General features: G+C 41.5%; 1 protein-coding gene across 1 annotated transcript in view; it reads right to left on the reverse strand.

The window, feature by feature from the left end:
• SPATA16 (spermatogenesis associated 16) overlaps positions 1 to 16,527 on the reverse strand; it is an 86,509-nt gene that overhangs the window by 53,723 nt on the left and 16,259 nt on the right. Inside the window, exon 3 of the mRNA XM_021397136.1 lies at positions 3,704 to 3,849. Coding sequence (XP_021252811.1) covers positions 3,704 to 3,849 — 146 coding nt within the window. The remainder of the gene's footprint in view (positions 1 to 3,703; positions 3,850 to 16,527) is intronic.

Raw genomic sequence — 16,527 nt, forward strand, 5'->3', positions numbered from 1 at the left:
TTTGAATAGCTCCACGCAGCAGCCCTCGTGGTAACGAACTCATTTTTCAGCATTACTTAGAGGTAATGTCAGTGAAGTATGGTGCAGCGTCTGATTGCTCTTCTTCCCCTTGGCTCTTACATGGTGTCCTGATGGAGTTTCTGGGGAGGAGGGCAGGGAACAAAGCCTGGGGCTGCATCCTTCCTATGTTAAAGCAACTGGATCAAGCCATATGAATGCTGTTCCTCAAATCTTGTGTGCCATGAGGGCCATGACAGCGGAGTCAGGTGGCGTCAACGCAAATTAATTTCATCTCACTTGGAGGAAAAAAAGCAAAATCAAAAAGAAACCTTAAGAGGATGCAGAGTCTCATGGGTAAAGTCATGTATGTTGTGTTTTGAAGGATCTTCCATCTTCAGTTGTCACGGAGTTCAGCATCGCGCTCTCCAATTTTGTTCAAAATTGAATCTTAACAGTTGCTGAGTTCCATATGTGATGTATCCTGGGTTGTTTTTCCACATGTGGCTGCAGCTTTATGGATTTCTCTATTGGGCTTGGCCTTCTGAAGAGCAGGTGTAAGTGAGGGACTGCACTGCTCAGATGCTGTGCTCTGCTTCAAGATTACTGTAATTTGGGTCAAAAATCCATCCACTGATATTATGCTGAGCAGCGTAAAGCTGAAGTAGTAATCTACAGTTTCTTAGTCAGTTCTTGCCTTCTCAGACCTTTGCTGTTTTGCCATCTGCTATAATTGAAAATTGCCTTCTGCAACCAAAGGGAAAATCTAATTTCCCAGTGAGCCATATGGGGTTATTAAGATCATTAAACCCTGGTATGCTATAACGTCTGGGCCAAAAGGACCACGGGGCATGTAAATATTGTGTGATTCATTTTATAGCTTCAGGCTGCAAGTTGGGAATTATTTTGATGGCTATCTTATGATGAAATGTGGTGGTCAAGTAGGTTACTGCAGATGCTGTTTGGTGAGGTCGACCCATGGTACGTTTCCTCAGAGATGTGACAGATAAGGGGTGTGCTTTTTTAACAGTATTTCGTCACAAAGGACAAACATTTTATATCAGTCTGAGAAGCAACCAGAACCCCATCAGGATCCTCATTTATGTCAGTGATGCTAAAGACAGCCTCAAATGTCGATGTTAAGAATCCCGAGGACGCAATTTCCAGTTCGCAGGCAATCCCAGACTTTGCTTCTCATGCAGGATGATTCTGTCATCTATCTGGTGATAGAAAGTGTACTCCTTTTCCTTTTTTAAGACCAGGATAGCTGTCCCCCTGCAGATGCCTGCTCTTGAATGTTTTTAAAACTGAGCTGCTGGAATTTTCCTCTATTTAGTTGTGGCATTTTGCAAGATTCTTGCCATATACATTTGATACAGCTCTGTATGAGAATATTAAAGCTGATTTTTGGTTAATAAGGCTCCAGAAATAAATGCAGGAGCTGTGAAATTTACATGAAATTAAAGAAAGAATAGTTCAGTAAATGCAAATAAATGCAGAAATGAATACTTTAATTTGGATTCATGATTAATACCAAAGGATTACCAGCAAACCATTACAAGGTGGTGATGACATAAAAACTCAATGGGAATAAAAATTCTATATGCGCTATTTAACTGATGGCAATAAGCTATTTTTAGTAGGAGACCTCAAAGTAATGTATTTGTTCTTTTTGAAAAAATATAGCTATTGATTATCTTTCAGGTTCTGCCTTCATGTTAATGATATCTCAGAATATTTTTTACTGGTATATTATGTGTATCAGTTCCCACAGGTTACAACATAACAAATACTGTCGGTAGATTTGTTCCCATTCTGCAAGTTATTAAATGAATTATACTGAAAATAGGCATTACTGATTGCCACTTTTCTTTGAGCTAGACAGCTAAAGAAGTAAAGAACAGATTGTTATAATTATATATAAGACAGACGAGTGAAGAATTTCTCCCTTCTTCCGTTTTTTCAGCACTTCCCATCTGACTGCATTTATTTTTTTCTGTAGATCGTGGTTGCTGTAGGTCATGGTTCCTGTTTTAAGACAATTGAAACCAAAGCATGTCTGAATAGGCGTTGGTTTCTGTAGTATTACAATCACTACTCCTTTTTTGAGCATTCTTGGAATTCACAGTTAGAAAAAGAGAGACATCACTACCATTTTTCCAGAAGCTAGAGTCCAGTGAAACTGCATTATTTTCCACTAGTGTAATCTTTGAGAAGTCATGGAAAAAAAGTGGTTGCTTTGTAGTTTGTGTGAGGAGTCTGTGTTTTTAAGGGGAATATCTGCCTTCCCCGCTTCCCATGCTTTGGTTACAGAGTACTCCAACTGAAAGGAGTAGAGTCCATCTGCATGAGAGGTGTGCAGCCACTCATAGAATCACAGAATGGTTGGGTTGGAGGGGACCTTAAAGATCATCTAGCCCCAACCCCCCCCCCGCCATGGGGCAGGTTGCCAACCTCTAGGTCAGGCTGCCCAAGATCATGGGCATTCAAGACACAGAATCATAGGATCGTTGGAGTTGGAAGGGATCTTTAAAGGTCATCTAGTCCAACTCTTCTGCAATGAACAGGAACATTTACAGCTCGATCAGGTGCTCAGAGCCTGATCCAGCCTGGCCTTGAATGTCTCCAGGGATGGGGCATCCATCACATCTCTGGGCAACCTGTTCCAGTGCCTCATCACCCTACCAACCCAGAATGGTCCTCAGAGCTAGTCTGAATGATGCACCCCCTAATAGTGTGTGGGCCCTAGGTAGCCTTTGTATACAAAGTGCTTGGGAAAGGAGTAAAGAGAAGTGGAGCTGAGAAATGATCTTGTCATTATGTCAGGATTCTCAGCCTTCCCATGGCTTCGTTTGCTTGTACGAACCTAATGAACCTGCTGCCATGACAGCATCACATTGCTATTCCAGCACATTGTTCTTCACTGCCGTCTCCTGTGAATTAGGCATAAGCATGTGCCTCCTCTTTTGGTGTAACTACTCTTTTGTAGTTACATTCATTTGAGATGATTGTATGAAAAAACTCACCCTGCACTAATTGCAGTGTCCATCGTAATACATCTTGTACAATGGAAAAAATGAACAGAGACCTCAGTAATGAAGTGATGCTGGCAGGACAGGCATGTGCTTAACGGAAACTACTGTTATGCCTGAATGCTAATTAAAGGCAGCACAAACCCAGCAAAATCCTAACTCATTTGAAATAAATGGAAATTTCAATACCACCATGTGCAAGCTTTGTTTCTGGCTTCTTTATGCGTTGGTGTGGTGCTGGCCTTTGATGTGGATCACAACTGAGCTCATGAAGGAATTATCTAATAAAAATATCTTGAAGCCATCCCTGACCATATCTGGCTTGAAAAAGTTCAAAAGCTCATAATATCATTAGGACCACATAAGGCTGAATGTGTTTATATTTGTCCAGTTTCAGCCTTAGGATGCCCTGAGCTATCTCTGTGACTCATCTACGTACCCCTATCTACAGCATTATCAAAGCAGTAAATGTACACAGTGCCGTTGCAGCCTGATGTCTGAAATTCTGAGAGCTGATCTGCCCTAAACATCAGTGTGGTATGTAAGTGCTGGTTTATTGATTCTTCTTTTCTCACCATTAGACTGATTCTTCTTGCACAAGAAGTATTCATAGTATTTGTTCAGGTTTTTGTTTCCAGTCTTTGCAGCCTATCTGATCAATATTTATTTTTTACCTGTGTGAATGATTCAGAGCAAGATCAGGCTTCCTCAGTTTTAAGTAGCAGGTTGCAAGCTTCATCTCAATAAAACTGGCAATACTGGAAATGTCTTCTGGAGATGGATCGGAGGACTTGCCTATAGCAGCACCTCTACTGCAAAGCTTTACAAGAAACAAAAACATTGTTTACTGATGTTGTAATACGTCTTTTGTTAGATAGCAGTATATTTTGTTACTGATAAATGGACAAAACTGTCTTCTAAGTAAAATATATCCTGACCTTAAATGCAGCTAACACCACAGCAATCAGTACGAATACATGGGAGCATAAAGTAAAATGCAATGTCATCTTCCCAGGAGGGATAGCCAAGAGAGCAGATAATAAGCTAAAAGCTAAGAAGAGCTGTTAGACAGTATATTTTTTCCCCCATTTTCGAAATCTTAAGTCTTGTCTCCAGGCTCCCAAAATCCATGGCTGTCTTGAGACTGAGGCTGAAGGAGGAGTCTCAGAGAGCCATTTACTTATTCCAGCACCGCCAGCAGTGAGCGCTGCCTTAGTCCTGCAGGTAGAAAAGCAGAGAGCTATAGAAAGTAGAAAGAATGAGATCAACTGTCTTTCCCATCTTCTCAAGCCACATAGAATTTAGCAGAGAGAAAGATCCTGTGTTTTAAAGAAGAATACACTTTTCTTCAAAGATAAATCACCTGCTGTTCATCACAGGAAATTATTTAATCAGAAATTCACTCCGTTTCATAATGTGCATCATTAGAAATAGATAACTCCTCAGAGTTTTGGAGAGTCCTTAGCACCAGCAGAGCTACAACACTGGACAGGACCACCTTTGGTCCTCAAATCCTTGTGCATTATTACTCTGCAGGAAACCTGATTTTTGTAATGCCCAAGAGTAGTAAAAAAATTAGCTTTTAGTTATTAACAAAATTCAACTGTCAGCAATTAGATACAACTGTAAACAAATAGATTAGGTCTAAGAGCCTTGTCTTTAAGGACAATAATGATACAGTTCTACTAATGAAAATGCAATTGAACGTCCTCTGCTTGGATAAACATCTCTAACTGGATTGTTCAGTGTGCAGTGATTTCATCTGCCTAAATGACTTTGCTGCAAATCAACTTTAAAAGTAGATTTCTAATGAAGAATAACAAATTTATATTTATCTGGGTGGTGTGCTTAATGTCTCATATCACACTCAGAGCAGTGCTGAGCACTCTGACAACGCTGGGACGCAATTGCAGTCTATTGATTTTGAGTGTAGCCTCTGCTTTAAATGGGCCATAACCAAAGGATTCTCACTTGAGTCTATTTCTGCTGGTCACCAAAGCTTTAGAATGGAAGGAGGAGGACATGGTTTGTTTGTCTAGCTCCTCGTTACTAGTAAGTCTGGTTGTACTGATCAGTTTCTTGTGGCTACTTAGTTAACATCCAGTGGCTGATCTTTTGGAGGTACAAGCTCAGCAGTTCAGATCTCTTTAGAAGATCAAAACTGTCAGGAAAAAGGCTCTTCTACGTATGCATCTTTCCTCCTACACGTGATCCTTGGGAGTAGGCAGGACCACAGACCCACATCCACTCTCACCTCCTACAAGGGTAACCTTATCTTTAAGATTTTGTGCCTTGGTTAGAGATCAGCTGAATTCTTTGTGGTCATGGGTCATACAAAAATTGTCCCCCTAGTTTAGGTGTGATAAATATCTTCTTTTTTCACATCCCTTCTCTGCCAAGCAAGTTACACAGTGTATGTAATGATGCTCATACATTTAAGTTTTTCTATCATCTTGTTATCAGTAGAAGTTATAAATCAGAGAATTCATCACTTTTAACTTAGCTCATGGTACCATATATATCTGCTGAAGTGTCTCTATGGGAAAGACGTGCTACATGTACCTAAAAACCAGAGAATTATGTTCGCATCAGTGAACATAAAAGTATCATCAAGTTTTTCTGTAATAACACTTTTCAGCCGAATTGGCCAAGCTGTGACCTCTGTTAAATTTACGGGAATCAGAGCTTTGAGGCTACTCCCTTGACTTTCAAGTTCCTGAATGATTGTGGGAAGAAAAGAATCATTTAGTGATCTCTTCAGTATGAAGTGCCGCAATTCAGAGTTTCCTTGATGCTTACTGCTGATATCGAGGAGTTATGTCTAGACCTGTGCAACCCCACCGTTATCTTTGACAAAAGGAAAAACACAACTCTCTGTAAACCATATCTAAACAGATAAGGGTTTAGCAAACATGTTTAAGTACAGCGCAACTGGCTTCTTACAGGTCTTCTTGGAGGGATCTTGGAGTAACACAATAACTCAGTGTTTAGTCTCATAAAATCAGAGCAATGTTCCAAGGGTTTTTCCTTCTTTTTGTTGACCATTTGGTTGGGTATGCTTTAGATTAGGAATTCTCTTCCTATTTTTGTGCAACGTTTCTGCTGTGACTCAGTGCGTTTGAAGTGGACCCATGAACTGCACTAGTTCCATGCAAACACCAGCAGCACACATCAAAAGAAAGATTCAACCCAGTTTTACAGAAATAGCTCTTTTGTACTTAGTAGAAGGGTTACGGATATACAAGATAGCCCTAGTATAAGGGGTTAGTGAGATGTGCAATAAATTAAGAGGCAGCACTGGCAGAAGAGTCTGGTTCTGGTAGCAATACGGACACCAATGCAAAAGGTTTTTTTGGATGAACCATCTAAATGCAGCAGAACAAGCACCACAAGTTCCAACAAAGATTATAACTTTGTATTTATTTCTTCAGCCTTTATTGCATTTTTCTGACCTGTTGCTAAAAGGACTTGACAATGCAGCAGGAGTGAGATTACTTCCTTGCACTGTCCCATATGCTGCTGGGTATTGATTCAGGTGGAGCATTTTGAGATTTTCTGGGGATCCAAAGGAGGCTCTGTAGATACAGATCATTGTAATTTTGGGAAACCTGTTAGATTGAGAGCAAGGGAAGAAGAAAGGCTGTGCCATGCACAGACATAATGAGAAGGGAGGAGATTTGTTTGCAATTTTCATGTCTCACTCAGCAGCGTCAAGTTTTCTCGATCCTGCTGCGGTTCAATAACTCTACTTTTGAAGATCAAAAGGGCTGTTGGTGTTTTTTGGAGTGCTTGCTTTAAGTAAAAGGTAAAAGCAGCTCCAACCCACTCCTCTGTGTACCTGAAGGTCTTTTCATAAGGACATCCAGATACAGGTGTGACTGAAGGGCTTGGAAAGGAACAGATTTTTATTTTTTAACCATCAAGGCTTTGTTTTTCCAGAGTAATGTTATCAAATTTGATTTTAATTTCAAACTGGGAAATTTGGGGTTATGTTTCACCTAAGACTTTGGTGCACTTTTGGATCTGCAGAAATCTTGCCAGTGTCTAGAATATGCTATGAAATTAAATAAAACAATTTAAACATGAGGTTTTACAAGCGATCTGGTGTTAAAACCCTGCAAGGCACCGTTTTAAATCCTTGACCATAGGTAGGAAGCGTAACAGTATTTCTCCCTTTCAGACTTAGACTACCTGAGAGCACCCCTGTCAGTAGACAGGAATGTTTTTGCAGAAGTAATATTTAATTTTGAAAATCCTGCCAAAGGCTATTTCTGTTTCCATAGGGGCCCTTGTTACAAGTGGAGGCCGCAGTGCGGGTTTTGAGCACATGTAGTATGTGGACTTCAGGAGCCTGCCCAGCAATCCCATTCAAAGAGTTCCTATGTGTGTATAGGAGATGTTAAGAATGGAAGTGGTACCTGCATTTTTTTAATTAGTGGTGAACTGACACTAATTACGTTAGAATTCTACCGATAAAGGAGGTTTCTCTTTCAGTGCGTACAAGCCTATAACTGTATTGCTGAAACCATGGTCATATAAATGCTTGTGATAAACCACTTGGTCAGAGGTTGCAGAACAGCTCTGTGACACTGTGAACTTAGCATAGATCTTGCTGTGGTATCAAGGCTTTAATTTTGGCAGTGGCAAGCAAGGAAATTTTATGAGTAAGGGCCTCCCAGGTGTTAGCTAATGAGAATGAGAGGAGGAGTCCTCTCTGGACCCACCATGGCTTTGGTAAAAGAGGGGGAAATTCTGGTCTGGAAGCTGGTGTCAAGTTAGTGTGGGTCGCATAATTAGAGCTCTGGTGATGTGTGTGTCAGCATCTCTGCCTTGCTGCTGCCGTGTTTGCTGGGAAGAAGGGGAAAGGCTCAACTGGACAGAACAGACGAGGGCAGCAGTCTGCTAATTGCTGCTATACGCTTGGTGGCTACTGAAATCAGGAATACAGCTTGCCTTAAGAAATTATATATCCAGTAGGAATCTCTCTGTGAGTGTGGATGTAGATGCAAATACAGATTGTGGTGGTAGCAAATTTTACTCAGCAGCTGCCCAAATAAATCTGGTCAAATGAGATTCCGTGGCAACTTTGAGACCACTCGTGCTTTCCTCTGCTGGAACAAAAGGGTTAGGAGCAAGCTGGAATGCAGCAGTGACCTGCTGGCCTTGCTGCTGCTGAATGCTTGGAATAGTTATGGATTTTTTTATCCTTTCAGCAGAAGACTGTTTAACCACATCTCTCTCTCTTAGAGAGAGATGAGTTCTCTTAGAGAACTTTCGAGGCTTTCCCTGGAGTGATTTTTAGAGTGGTTAATCAGAGGGACAAACCTGAGAAGACAAGAGAGATTCAATTGGGGCCTTGTCTCCCGACCAGCCAGCAGCGCTAACCTGACGCCTTCACTCCTGAGCAATCCACGGGCTCGGCCTGGTACCTCAGGCACCTGGCCAGCCCAGCACTGACTGCCTCCCAGGAAACGTCTGCTGGAGGAATGCTACTTCTGGAAATAACTTCCAGAACCTGACTGCAGGCTGAAAACAAACCGCTTTTTGTATATTGCCAAGTGTTCCGGTCCTTACGACTATCAAGCATATCAAAAATAGTGCAGAAAAACAGCACAACGCAGCCAGGTAATGATGGTTTTGTCTGAGCGGGGTAAAAAATAATCAGCGTGGAGGATAAAAAGAGAATTTGCTCTCAATGGTATGATTTCATGCAGCATAACTTTCCAGCTTCTGTTTAAAGTCACACTGATGCCTTGGTATGTAATTTCAGTCAGCAGAGCAGGAATCGTATATAAAATCGCTGTCTTTATTGTTAATGAGATTTGTGTAAATAACTTTCTAAGAACATATTGAAAAGATATAGTTCACTACTGAATCTGAATGCAAATGTCAGGTAAGAAGAGCTAAATTTGCTAAGCCTCCTGCAATCTGCTCTGCAATGGGTTTTTCAAATAATATGTACATATGATATTTTAGGCATATTACCTGCTTTATGCAGAGTTAGCACCAGGTTCTGTAACAGCTATGTATGTGTGGGGCACATTTGCTGTTTTGGGGATATTATTGGTTACACAGAGCTGGCAGAGAGCCCAGTATACCTCAGATGTGCCAATTTCTGAGGAACGATCCTTATTTCCCTTCCAAAAAAAACCCAAAACCAGTGTTAGACTGAAAAGCATAGACCTGGTGAGCACCAGGTGGGCCTCCAGGCTGCCTGCCCTTGCTCTGGGACCAGCACGGGGTTGGATCCATCTTGGTCTCTCCACATCTCCGTTGGGTCCATCTGGAGCCCCCTCTGCACTGAGGCATCAATTCCTCCTTCAGCTCTGAGCAGCCCGTTTTGCAGGTGTCTCCTCAGTAATCTCAGATGAGTGAAAGGGATTTGGTGTCCATGTAGGGCAGAATATTAAAGAAATCCAAATCTAAATTGAGATTTCAAGTGCCTGCAAAATTTAGAGGATATAGCAATTTGGTTTGTTCTCATTTACAGCTGGATGCTGCTTTATACAAATAAACTTGACATGAATCTTTCCCTCCCATGGAAGATAACGATGTTCCCTGCAGCACTCCTAAGCCAAAGTCATTCCTATTTATTGGCATGGATTCAGATAAAGGCTTTACCTCCCCCAGCACAAACTCGGGGGTCTGTTTCTCGTAAATAATTTGCTTTGAGAGCACTTAAATCGGGAACAAAGGCTTTAGGAAAATGTCACCTGTTCGACTTCAGCTTAATCTGTGTGCCATGCCATAAATCAGGGCCTCTCATTACCAGCCTCTATTTCATGGAGTGCCCCCCGTTATCAGTATTGCCAGGGTGAGAGGAGTGCAGAACAAAAAAGAAAGCAAACCTCCAAAGCTCTCTAATGAAACATATACTGCAGAATCAATATACTACAATAGTTTCCAAGGAACTTTATATTCTGTACTGTATACCGAAGCCTCCTTTATAGATTGCCTTTGTAATGCATGCTCTGTCAGCCCTCCAATGTGAGTCCATCCAAAATCAAACCAAAGCAAAAATGGTGTAAATATTCCGTATGAAAACAGAACAATCAGACAGAAGTCAAAACGGATACGAGTAGCTCTCCTTGACAGGCTGCAGTTCGAGATGCCTGCTGCTCTGGAAGTGGGAGCATCAGTCTTTTTCGATAGCATTCACAGAAGGAGCTGGCCAAAAGGATTGGGTTTTTTTTTTCTTTTTTTAATTTTATTTTTTGGTGGCAACTGTCAGCTGGTGTGATGTGACTGTATTGTAGCAAGATTTTGAGAGCTGTCATGATTGCTTGGAAAAAGCAATATAATTTCAGGCCAACTAATTGAATCCCTTTGATGCCAAGAGATTTGCTACCACTAAAGCCAAACACAGAGATATCTCACCAGCACTTTTATTAAGGCAAACAATGTGAAAGACTCATTCCACTTTGATGGACAGGATTATTAGGAAAAAACAATAATTTGCTGAAGCCGTATTTTCATGCCATTTCTGAGTATGGCATTAAAGATAGCTGCAAGGCTGGCTCTCCCCTCTGCCCTCACCTCAGGACTATGGGGATTTGGTAAACTCCAACACAGATCTCCTCAGTGTTATTGTCAGCGTGAGAAATGCGGCACATATCCACGCCTCAGGAATAAACAGAAATAAAGCTCTTCCCTAAAGTAACCTAAACAGAATTCATCCTCCCTCAACTTTTTATTGTTTGGTTCACCTCTGTAAAGCTTTTCAGCATTTATATTCATTTTACACTGTCAAAAGCTGAACAGGAGTAAGATAACAAATGGTTCTGGTAGCAGCTGTCACCACCTACTGTCTGTGCATGCCTGTGTGAATCTCTAAATGGAAATAAAGTACTTTAATAACACATTTTCTCTAAACTGTCCTCATGGATAAAGTTCCTCTCAAATCAGCCCATGAACGCTTTCCAATTCGGTGCCCGCTTCAGCCTGCATCGTTGTCTCTCTCTGCAGAGCCCAGGTAGCGTGCAGCAGTGTGATTTAAGGAGAGTTCAGAGGGAAAATGCGTTAATAGCACACCTTCTGCACCCACTGCTCACCTGCACTAGCTGCTTTCAGTGTTTGGACCATCTCCTAACCTGCCTAATTTTCTCCCCGTAAATTAAGCTGATTGTCATTGTCTTTTTGGACCAGCTGGGCAGCACCCATAGCCACAAATTAAACACGGATCGCTCTGCCCTCCCTGTTCCTGTGAGATCCTTTCCAGGAGCAGATGGCAGCTTGGGAGGATGAATGCCTTCAATTTCTCAGGGCCCTGGATATCACAGGAACTCCTCTTCAAACCAGGCTCTGAGGCATTGCTTCACAGGGAGAGGCAGAAGGTGGGATCACACTTCTGCACTGACCTTCTGTTTGGTATCTTAAGGCCTGTGATGCACGCGGGGAGCTGTGGGGTTCAGCTACCCAAAGGTTTTTAGCTGGCTCGCTTTCACAGAAGCCCTTTATTTCTCCAGGCAGAAGTGATGTGCCCTGAGCCATCTACGATGTTGGTGGTTGAGCAAAAGACTGAGCCCACATCTCTCAAGATGAGCTTATGCTTCATAGACTCATTAAAGCTGGAAAAGACCCCCGGCCCATCCCCTCATGCCCACTGCCCACGTCCCTCAGTGCCACATCCCCACGGCTCTGAACAGCTCCAGGGACGGTGACTCCACGACTCCCTGGGCACCCTGTGCAATGCATCACCACTCTTTATCAGAAGAAACGTTTCCTAATATCCAACCTGAACCTACTCTGGTGCAACTTAAAGCCATTACCTCTCATCCTATCACCACTTCCCTTCCTCCAAGTCTGTCCCATGTCTTTTTAGTCTCTCTTTTTCTTTCTTCGTCTTTACCTACTGAGAGATCTATTATGTGGCCCTTGTCTGCATTTTGCAGTGTCTGTAATGCATGAGGTTTGCACGTGTCTAGGTCAATGAGGCTTTTGATTGTAAGTGACAAGTGGTGGGTGATTATTATTTTTAATCAACGGTTTGCTCAATGTTTACAAAGTACGAAGAAAATATTTAGCGCTTTTGAGCACTCTCACCTCCAGGTAAATAACTGAGTAGCATGTGAGGAAGCCAATTAGAGTTAATTAGAAATTGACTGATCTGCTTTGGCATGAGAATGATTGGAAAATATGGTCTGTCCTTTCTGGAATAGGGATTTTGTTCTTGTACACGCACATCAATGAGGAAACATATTGTTTTATGGTCGGCGTGTAGTATTCCTTTGAGAAAAAAGCACTTTATAAGCCAGATACGTAACAGCACTTCAGGCAAGAAGAATGAGGGCATGAATCTGTATAGACAAATAGTTGTGCAGTTCCTCAGCTTTATGTCATGGTGATGGGCATGCTGGAAATGCCGAGAAGATTAATAGATTCAAATTCAGTGATCAAAAGATGGGAGCGTGTCCAAATGGATCATTATAACAGATTCCTACTCTATCCCACAAGCCAGATTTGAGCCATCTGTAAGCTTCACATTCCTGGTCTAAAATCTTCCACAGCCATAAAAGACAGTTAAGTATCAGTAGAAAAAAATCAATTTCTTGGCTTTGCAGCCTAAAAATATAGTGATGGCACTACAGGGAGAGGAAAACTGCTGATTATCAGGCCTTTTAACATTTTTTTTTTAAAGCAAGTTAAATGAGTAGGCTGTATTTAGGAAACTAATTTGTTATCAGAGGTTAAAAGAATGCTTCTGGAGAGTAAAGTCAGCATCTTGTGCTCAGGTTTGGGGCATCGGTGACTGTCACCTTTGTTGTTCTCTGTCCAAGACTTGGTGTACTCTCAGGAAGAAGTTTCTAGAGAACCTGTGCTGATGATAAAACAGACGATTTATGAGTCTGATTTTTAGCTCCAGAAAGTTGGTGCTAAAAATAAATATTTAGCCTTTCACATGTTATCCCTTGTGGACTCAAGTTTCGTGGTGTTAAAATGTGTCTAGTCCTGGTATGGCTCTTCTTGGTGAGAGGAGGGTGAGGAAATCTCTATAAATTGGCATTTTTTTTACCATTTCTATAACCAATTCCAGTCCCCATGCTCCTGAAAGTAAGCGGTTATACAATGAGGGCTTCTAGACCCCAAGAAGGGGTAGAAATGTGGCACTATCCACCTTTCTGGAGCACTTTGAGCTGATTCAGCATGCAGCACATCCAAATATCCCCATCATGTGCTGTTCCCTAGACTGCAGCAGGGCCTCAGAGAAAGACTATCATTCTTTTCCATTCACTGCTTAAAGTGAACCTCTTCTCGTGTTGGCATTTACATGGAAGATACTCATCTTCTCCTTCTCATCTTATATTAAGACACTGATAGAATGAATGTTTGTTTAAACCATACTGCCTAACTCTACATTGGTATACTGACAAGACCCTGATGCCGTGGCTTCTTTCAAAATATTTTCTGTTTGCAAATATTGTTGCCTGGAAGAGGGAGCGTGGTCTTGCCACGGCCTTCCCTGCAAGCAGTGAATCACAGCAAGCCACAGGAAAGGTTAACCTGAAAACCCGAGGTACATGAACAGAGATGACAGTGACGCTTAGCTCACTGCCATCACAACAGTGCCCATAGCAGCCATCTGTGGGAGGTTGGGGCATTGTGAACATATCCCACATATTTCTGAGAGAGAATGAGACAAGATCTGTGGATCCTTACGAAGGTTTAATGTTATTTCATAGCTAAGCTGTTAATAATTGGCTAGAGATTTTCTAGATATATGTATACAGTTTCCATTGAGGTTTTAAGCTAGAGTCATTTCTCATACCCTTCATATCGCAGTCCAGATGTTCAAGTCCTATTTTTCTATGTTCCAACATATGGATGCCAAAAATTTAGGGAAATTTACAGTGTTTCTCAATGTAGTCTGCCAAATATACCGTATTACTGAGCTAGGAGGTGGGAGACCAAAGACTGTTGCCCCAATTTCTTCAGCCCTTTAATTCTTAAGCTCTAATGGTTACAGTTCTCCATGGGAGCATTATTTTTTCGTCTCCCAGGCCTACTATGGTGCAGCTGACTAACACTAGGTCCCCTCTGATTAATTTAATGGTAGCTAAATAGTGCAGAAATAGAAAGAAGCCACCAATTCTTTTCTTGATAACGCTGCCTTTCTGAAGTCTGTAGTAATCAGCTGTATGCTGTCCAACAGATAAGTCTCTAAATTAAACACCCATTTCAATTTTCCCTTCTGCCTGATGACTTTCCTTTTCTCAACTCCAACAATTCCAGTGCTAGGCTTTCAGAATTGCCTTTTATTTGCATATCTGGAAAACAACACGATCTAAAGAATGATAATTCCACATGAATATACAGGTAGATCTAGAAAAGATGTTTTTACTTAAAAAAGAGCTAGGAAACATAAATAAGGAAGCATGCCTTAGTGATACAATTGCATATAAGGCCATGCACGTGCTTTTCTGGATCAGAGTCTCTCACTCAAAACGTGATGTCAGACTAAAACCTCAATTTCCTTAAACGTGAAAAATTTGTCAACATTTTGCACCGGAAGCCACAACTTTGAATTCCAGACCTTTGAGCTTGTAACGTATCACACTTCTCTTTACTGACATTAAATGTGGAGGAATTTTTTGTGTGTGTGGTTCATCAAGGAGCCATGGGTAAAACAGCCACAGTTTCAATCTCAGCTGTTTAAGTTTTCTGGTTTTCTCTGCATTGTCTCCAATTTGTCTGTATCTGAATAAATAGATGAATTGGAGCCGATGCAGAGAAAAGCAATGAACATGATGCAGAGGTTTAAAACACATGACCTGGGAGAAAATACTAAGAGGAGTGAATTTATTTAATTTAGAGGAAACTGAAAAGAGATTTGCTGTGAGGTTGCATGCATGGAGAAAACAGGGTGGCTAATTGGAGAGTGGCTATATGGGAGATTTGGAAGAAAGCTTTATCCCAGCTTGCTGACATAGATACCATGTCCCTCTCAGTGAAGATTTTCAGATACAGAGCTCACAGATGTCTTTCAGAGATGTTCTCAGCGTACTTGGCTTTGCTTCTGGGGGGAGTGGGATTGCAAGGCGGCTTGAGAAGCCCCACCTTACAATGTCCTGATTTCCCAACCACTCCCGGGAAGGAATTCTTTAATCTTTGCTCATTCCTTCCCCAGGATGTCTATTATGGGCCTTTCCGTTTCCCCTTCGGAACAGACAAGCACTCCTTTCCTCTCAACTGAAAAGTGTTTTTGTCCCCATCACAGCTCATTTCTGAATGAGGGGGGGAAAAAAAGCTTGAAAAGAACGTCACTTTCTAATTTTCCTCACTCGCTGCAAGAATACTTATTGTCTTAAAATAAAATGCCTTCAGCAGTATAGAAAAAAATAAGAACGTTTTAAAAATGCTTTTGAACTAAATTTGGCAGTACGGCACTGAAACAAGTACAGTTGGACCCTTATTCAGGATGTCAAGTGCATAGCTGAAGTGATTGGGGTCACAGTGGAGATGAAACATTAGGGAGAACCCAGAGAGCACAGCTCGAAGTCCTCTGTTTTAATCACCAACCGTATTCCTGTAAAGAGTCTGAAGTGTCTTTTTTTTTTCTTCTTTTACATTCTTACAACTGCTAGAGAGCGATTTTTTGCATCGTGTATCACAGCAAAAGTCGAGCCCTCACTCACACAGGGAATGTTAGTGTCTGGGTTAATTGTGAAGATATAGGGCATCTTTCAAGGTTTATAAGACAGCAATGTGCTTGGAGGTACAGAGCTCAAAATGCTCTGATGCCACCCCTATGAGAGCAGCCTTTGGCTGCAGAGTGCCACTGTTTAGCAGCTTTAGCATCACTAAAAATTGAGAGACTGATGCCACTGTTACATTTCATTCTGCACGCAAGCAAACAGTTTATCATAGTCTGTTCCCAGCAATTGTAATCCAATTTTTGTTATCTTACATTGTTTAAAAAAGAGAGGGAGAAAGATACCGTACGTCAATCTGATAAAAATGTTTAAATAACTGGTGCTTTTTTGTGATTATGTCGGTTTTACAGCAGCATTATGGAAACACGACAGGGTAACTAAAATCTGATTACGTCTAAGTCCTTGCCCATTATGTGATTATTATGAACCATGACTTCTTCTGGCACATTATGAATTACATGGTCATAATGCAAGGGATTTCCAATATAATTAACTGAGATTAGCAGCACTAGAGAAATCTGGGAATAATGATACAACTTCGAACAATCAGTTTTACTGTAAGTGGTGCTAGCTCTGGCTTCCAGGAACCAGGAGGCTGCTAGATGCAACCATGACCCACCTGTGGGGGGTTCCTGCACCTTTTCTCTCCTTCTCCTCTCACAGAATTAATTGCCACCTTGACAGAGTCCTGGGAACTCCCTTTTCTTTTCTTCCCTGTCTGGCTAAGGTTTTCAGAAATGTCAAAGGTTTTCATACACCTCCTTTATGAGGGCTCAGCCGGACACAGGGAAGGGCTCTGCTTGTGCAAACAGAAATATCTACTTATCGGAGGGCAGATCAATTTAGGA

This window comes from Numida meleagris, chromosome 4 (genome assembly GCF_002078875.1).
Source record: "Numida meleagris isolate 19003 breed g44 Domestic line chromosome 4, NumMel1.0, whole genome shotgun sequence".
NCBI classification, from domain to species: domain Eukaryota; kingdom Metazoa; phylum Chordata; class Aves; order Galliformes; family Numididae; genus Numida; species Numida meleagris.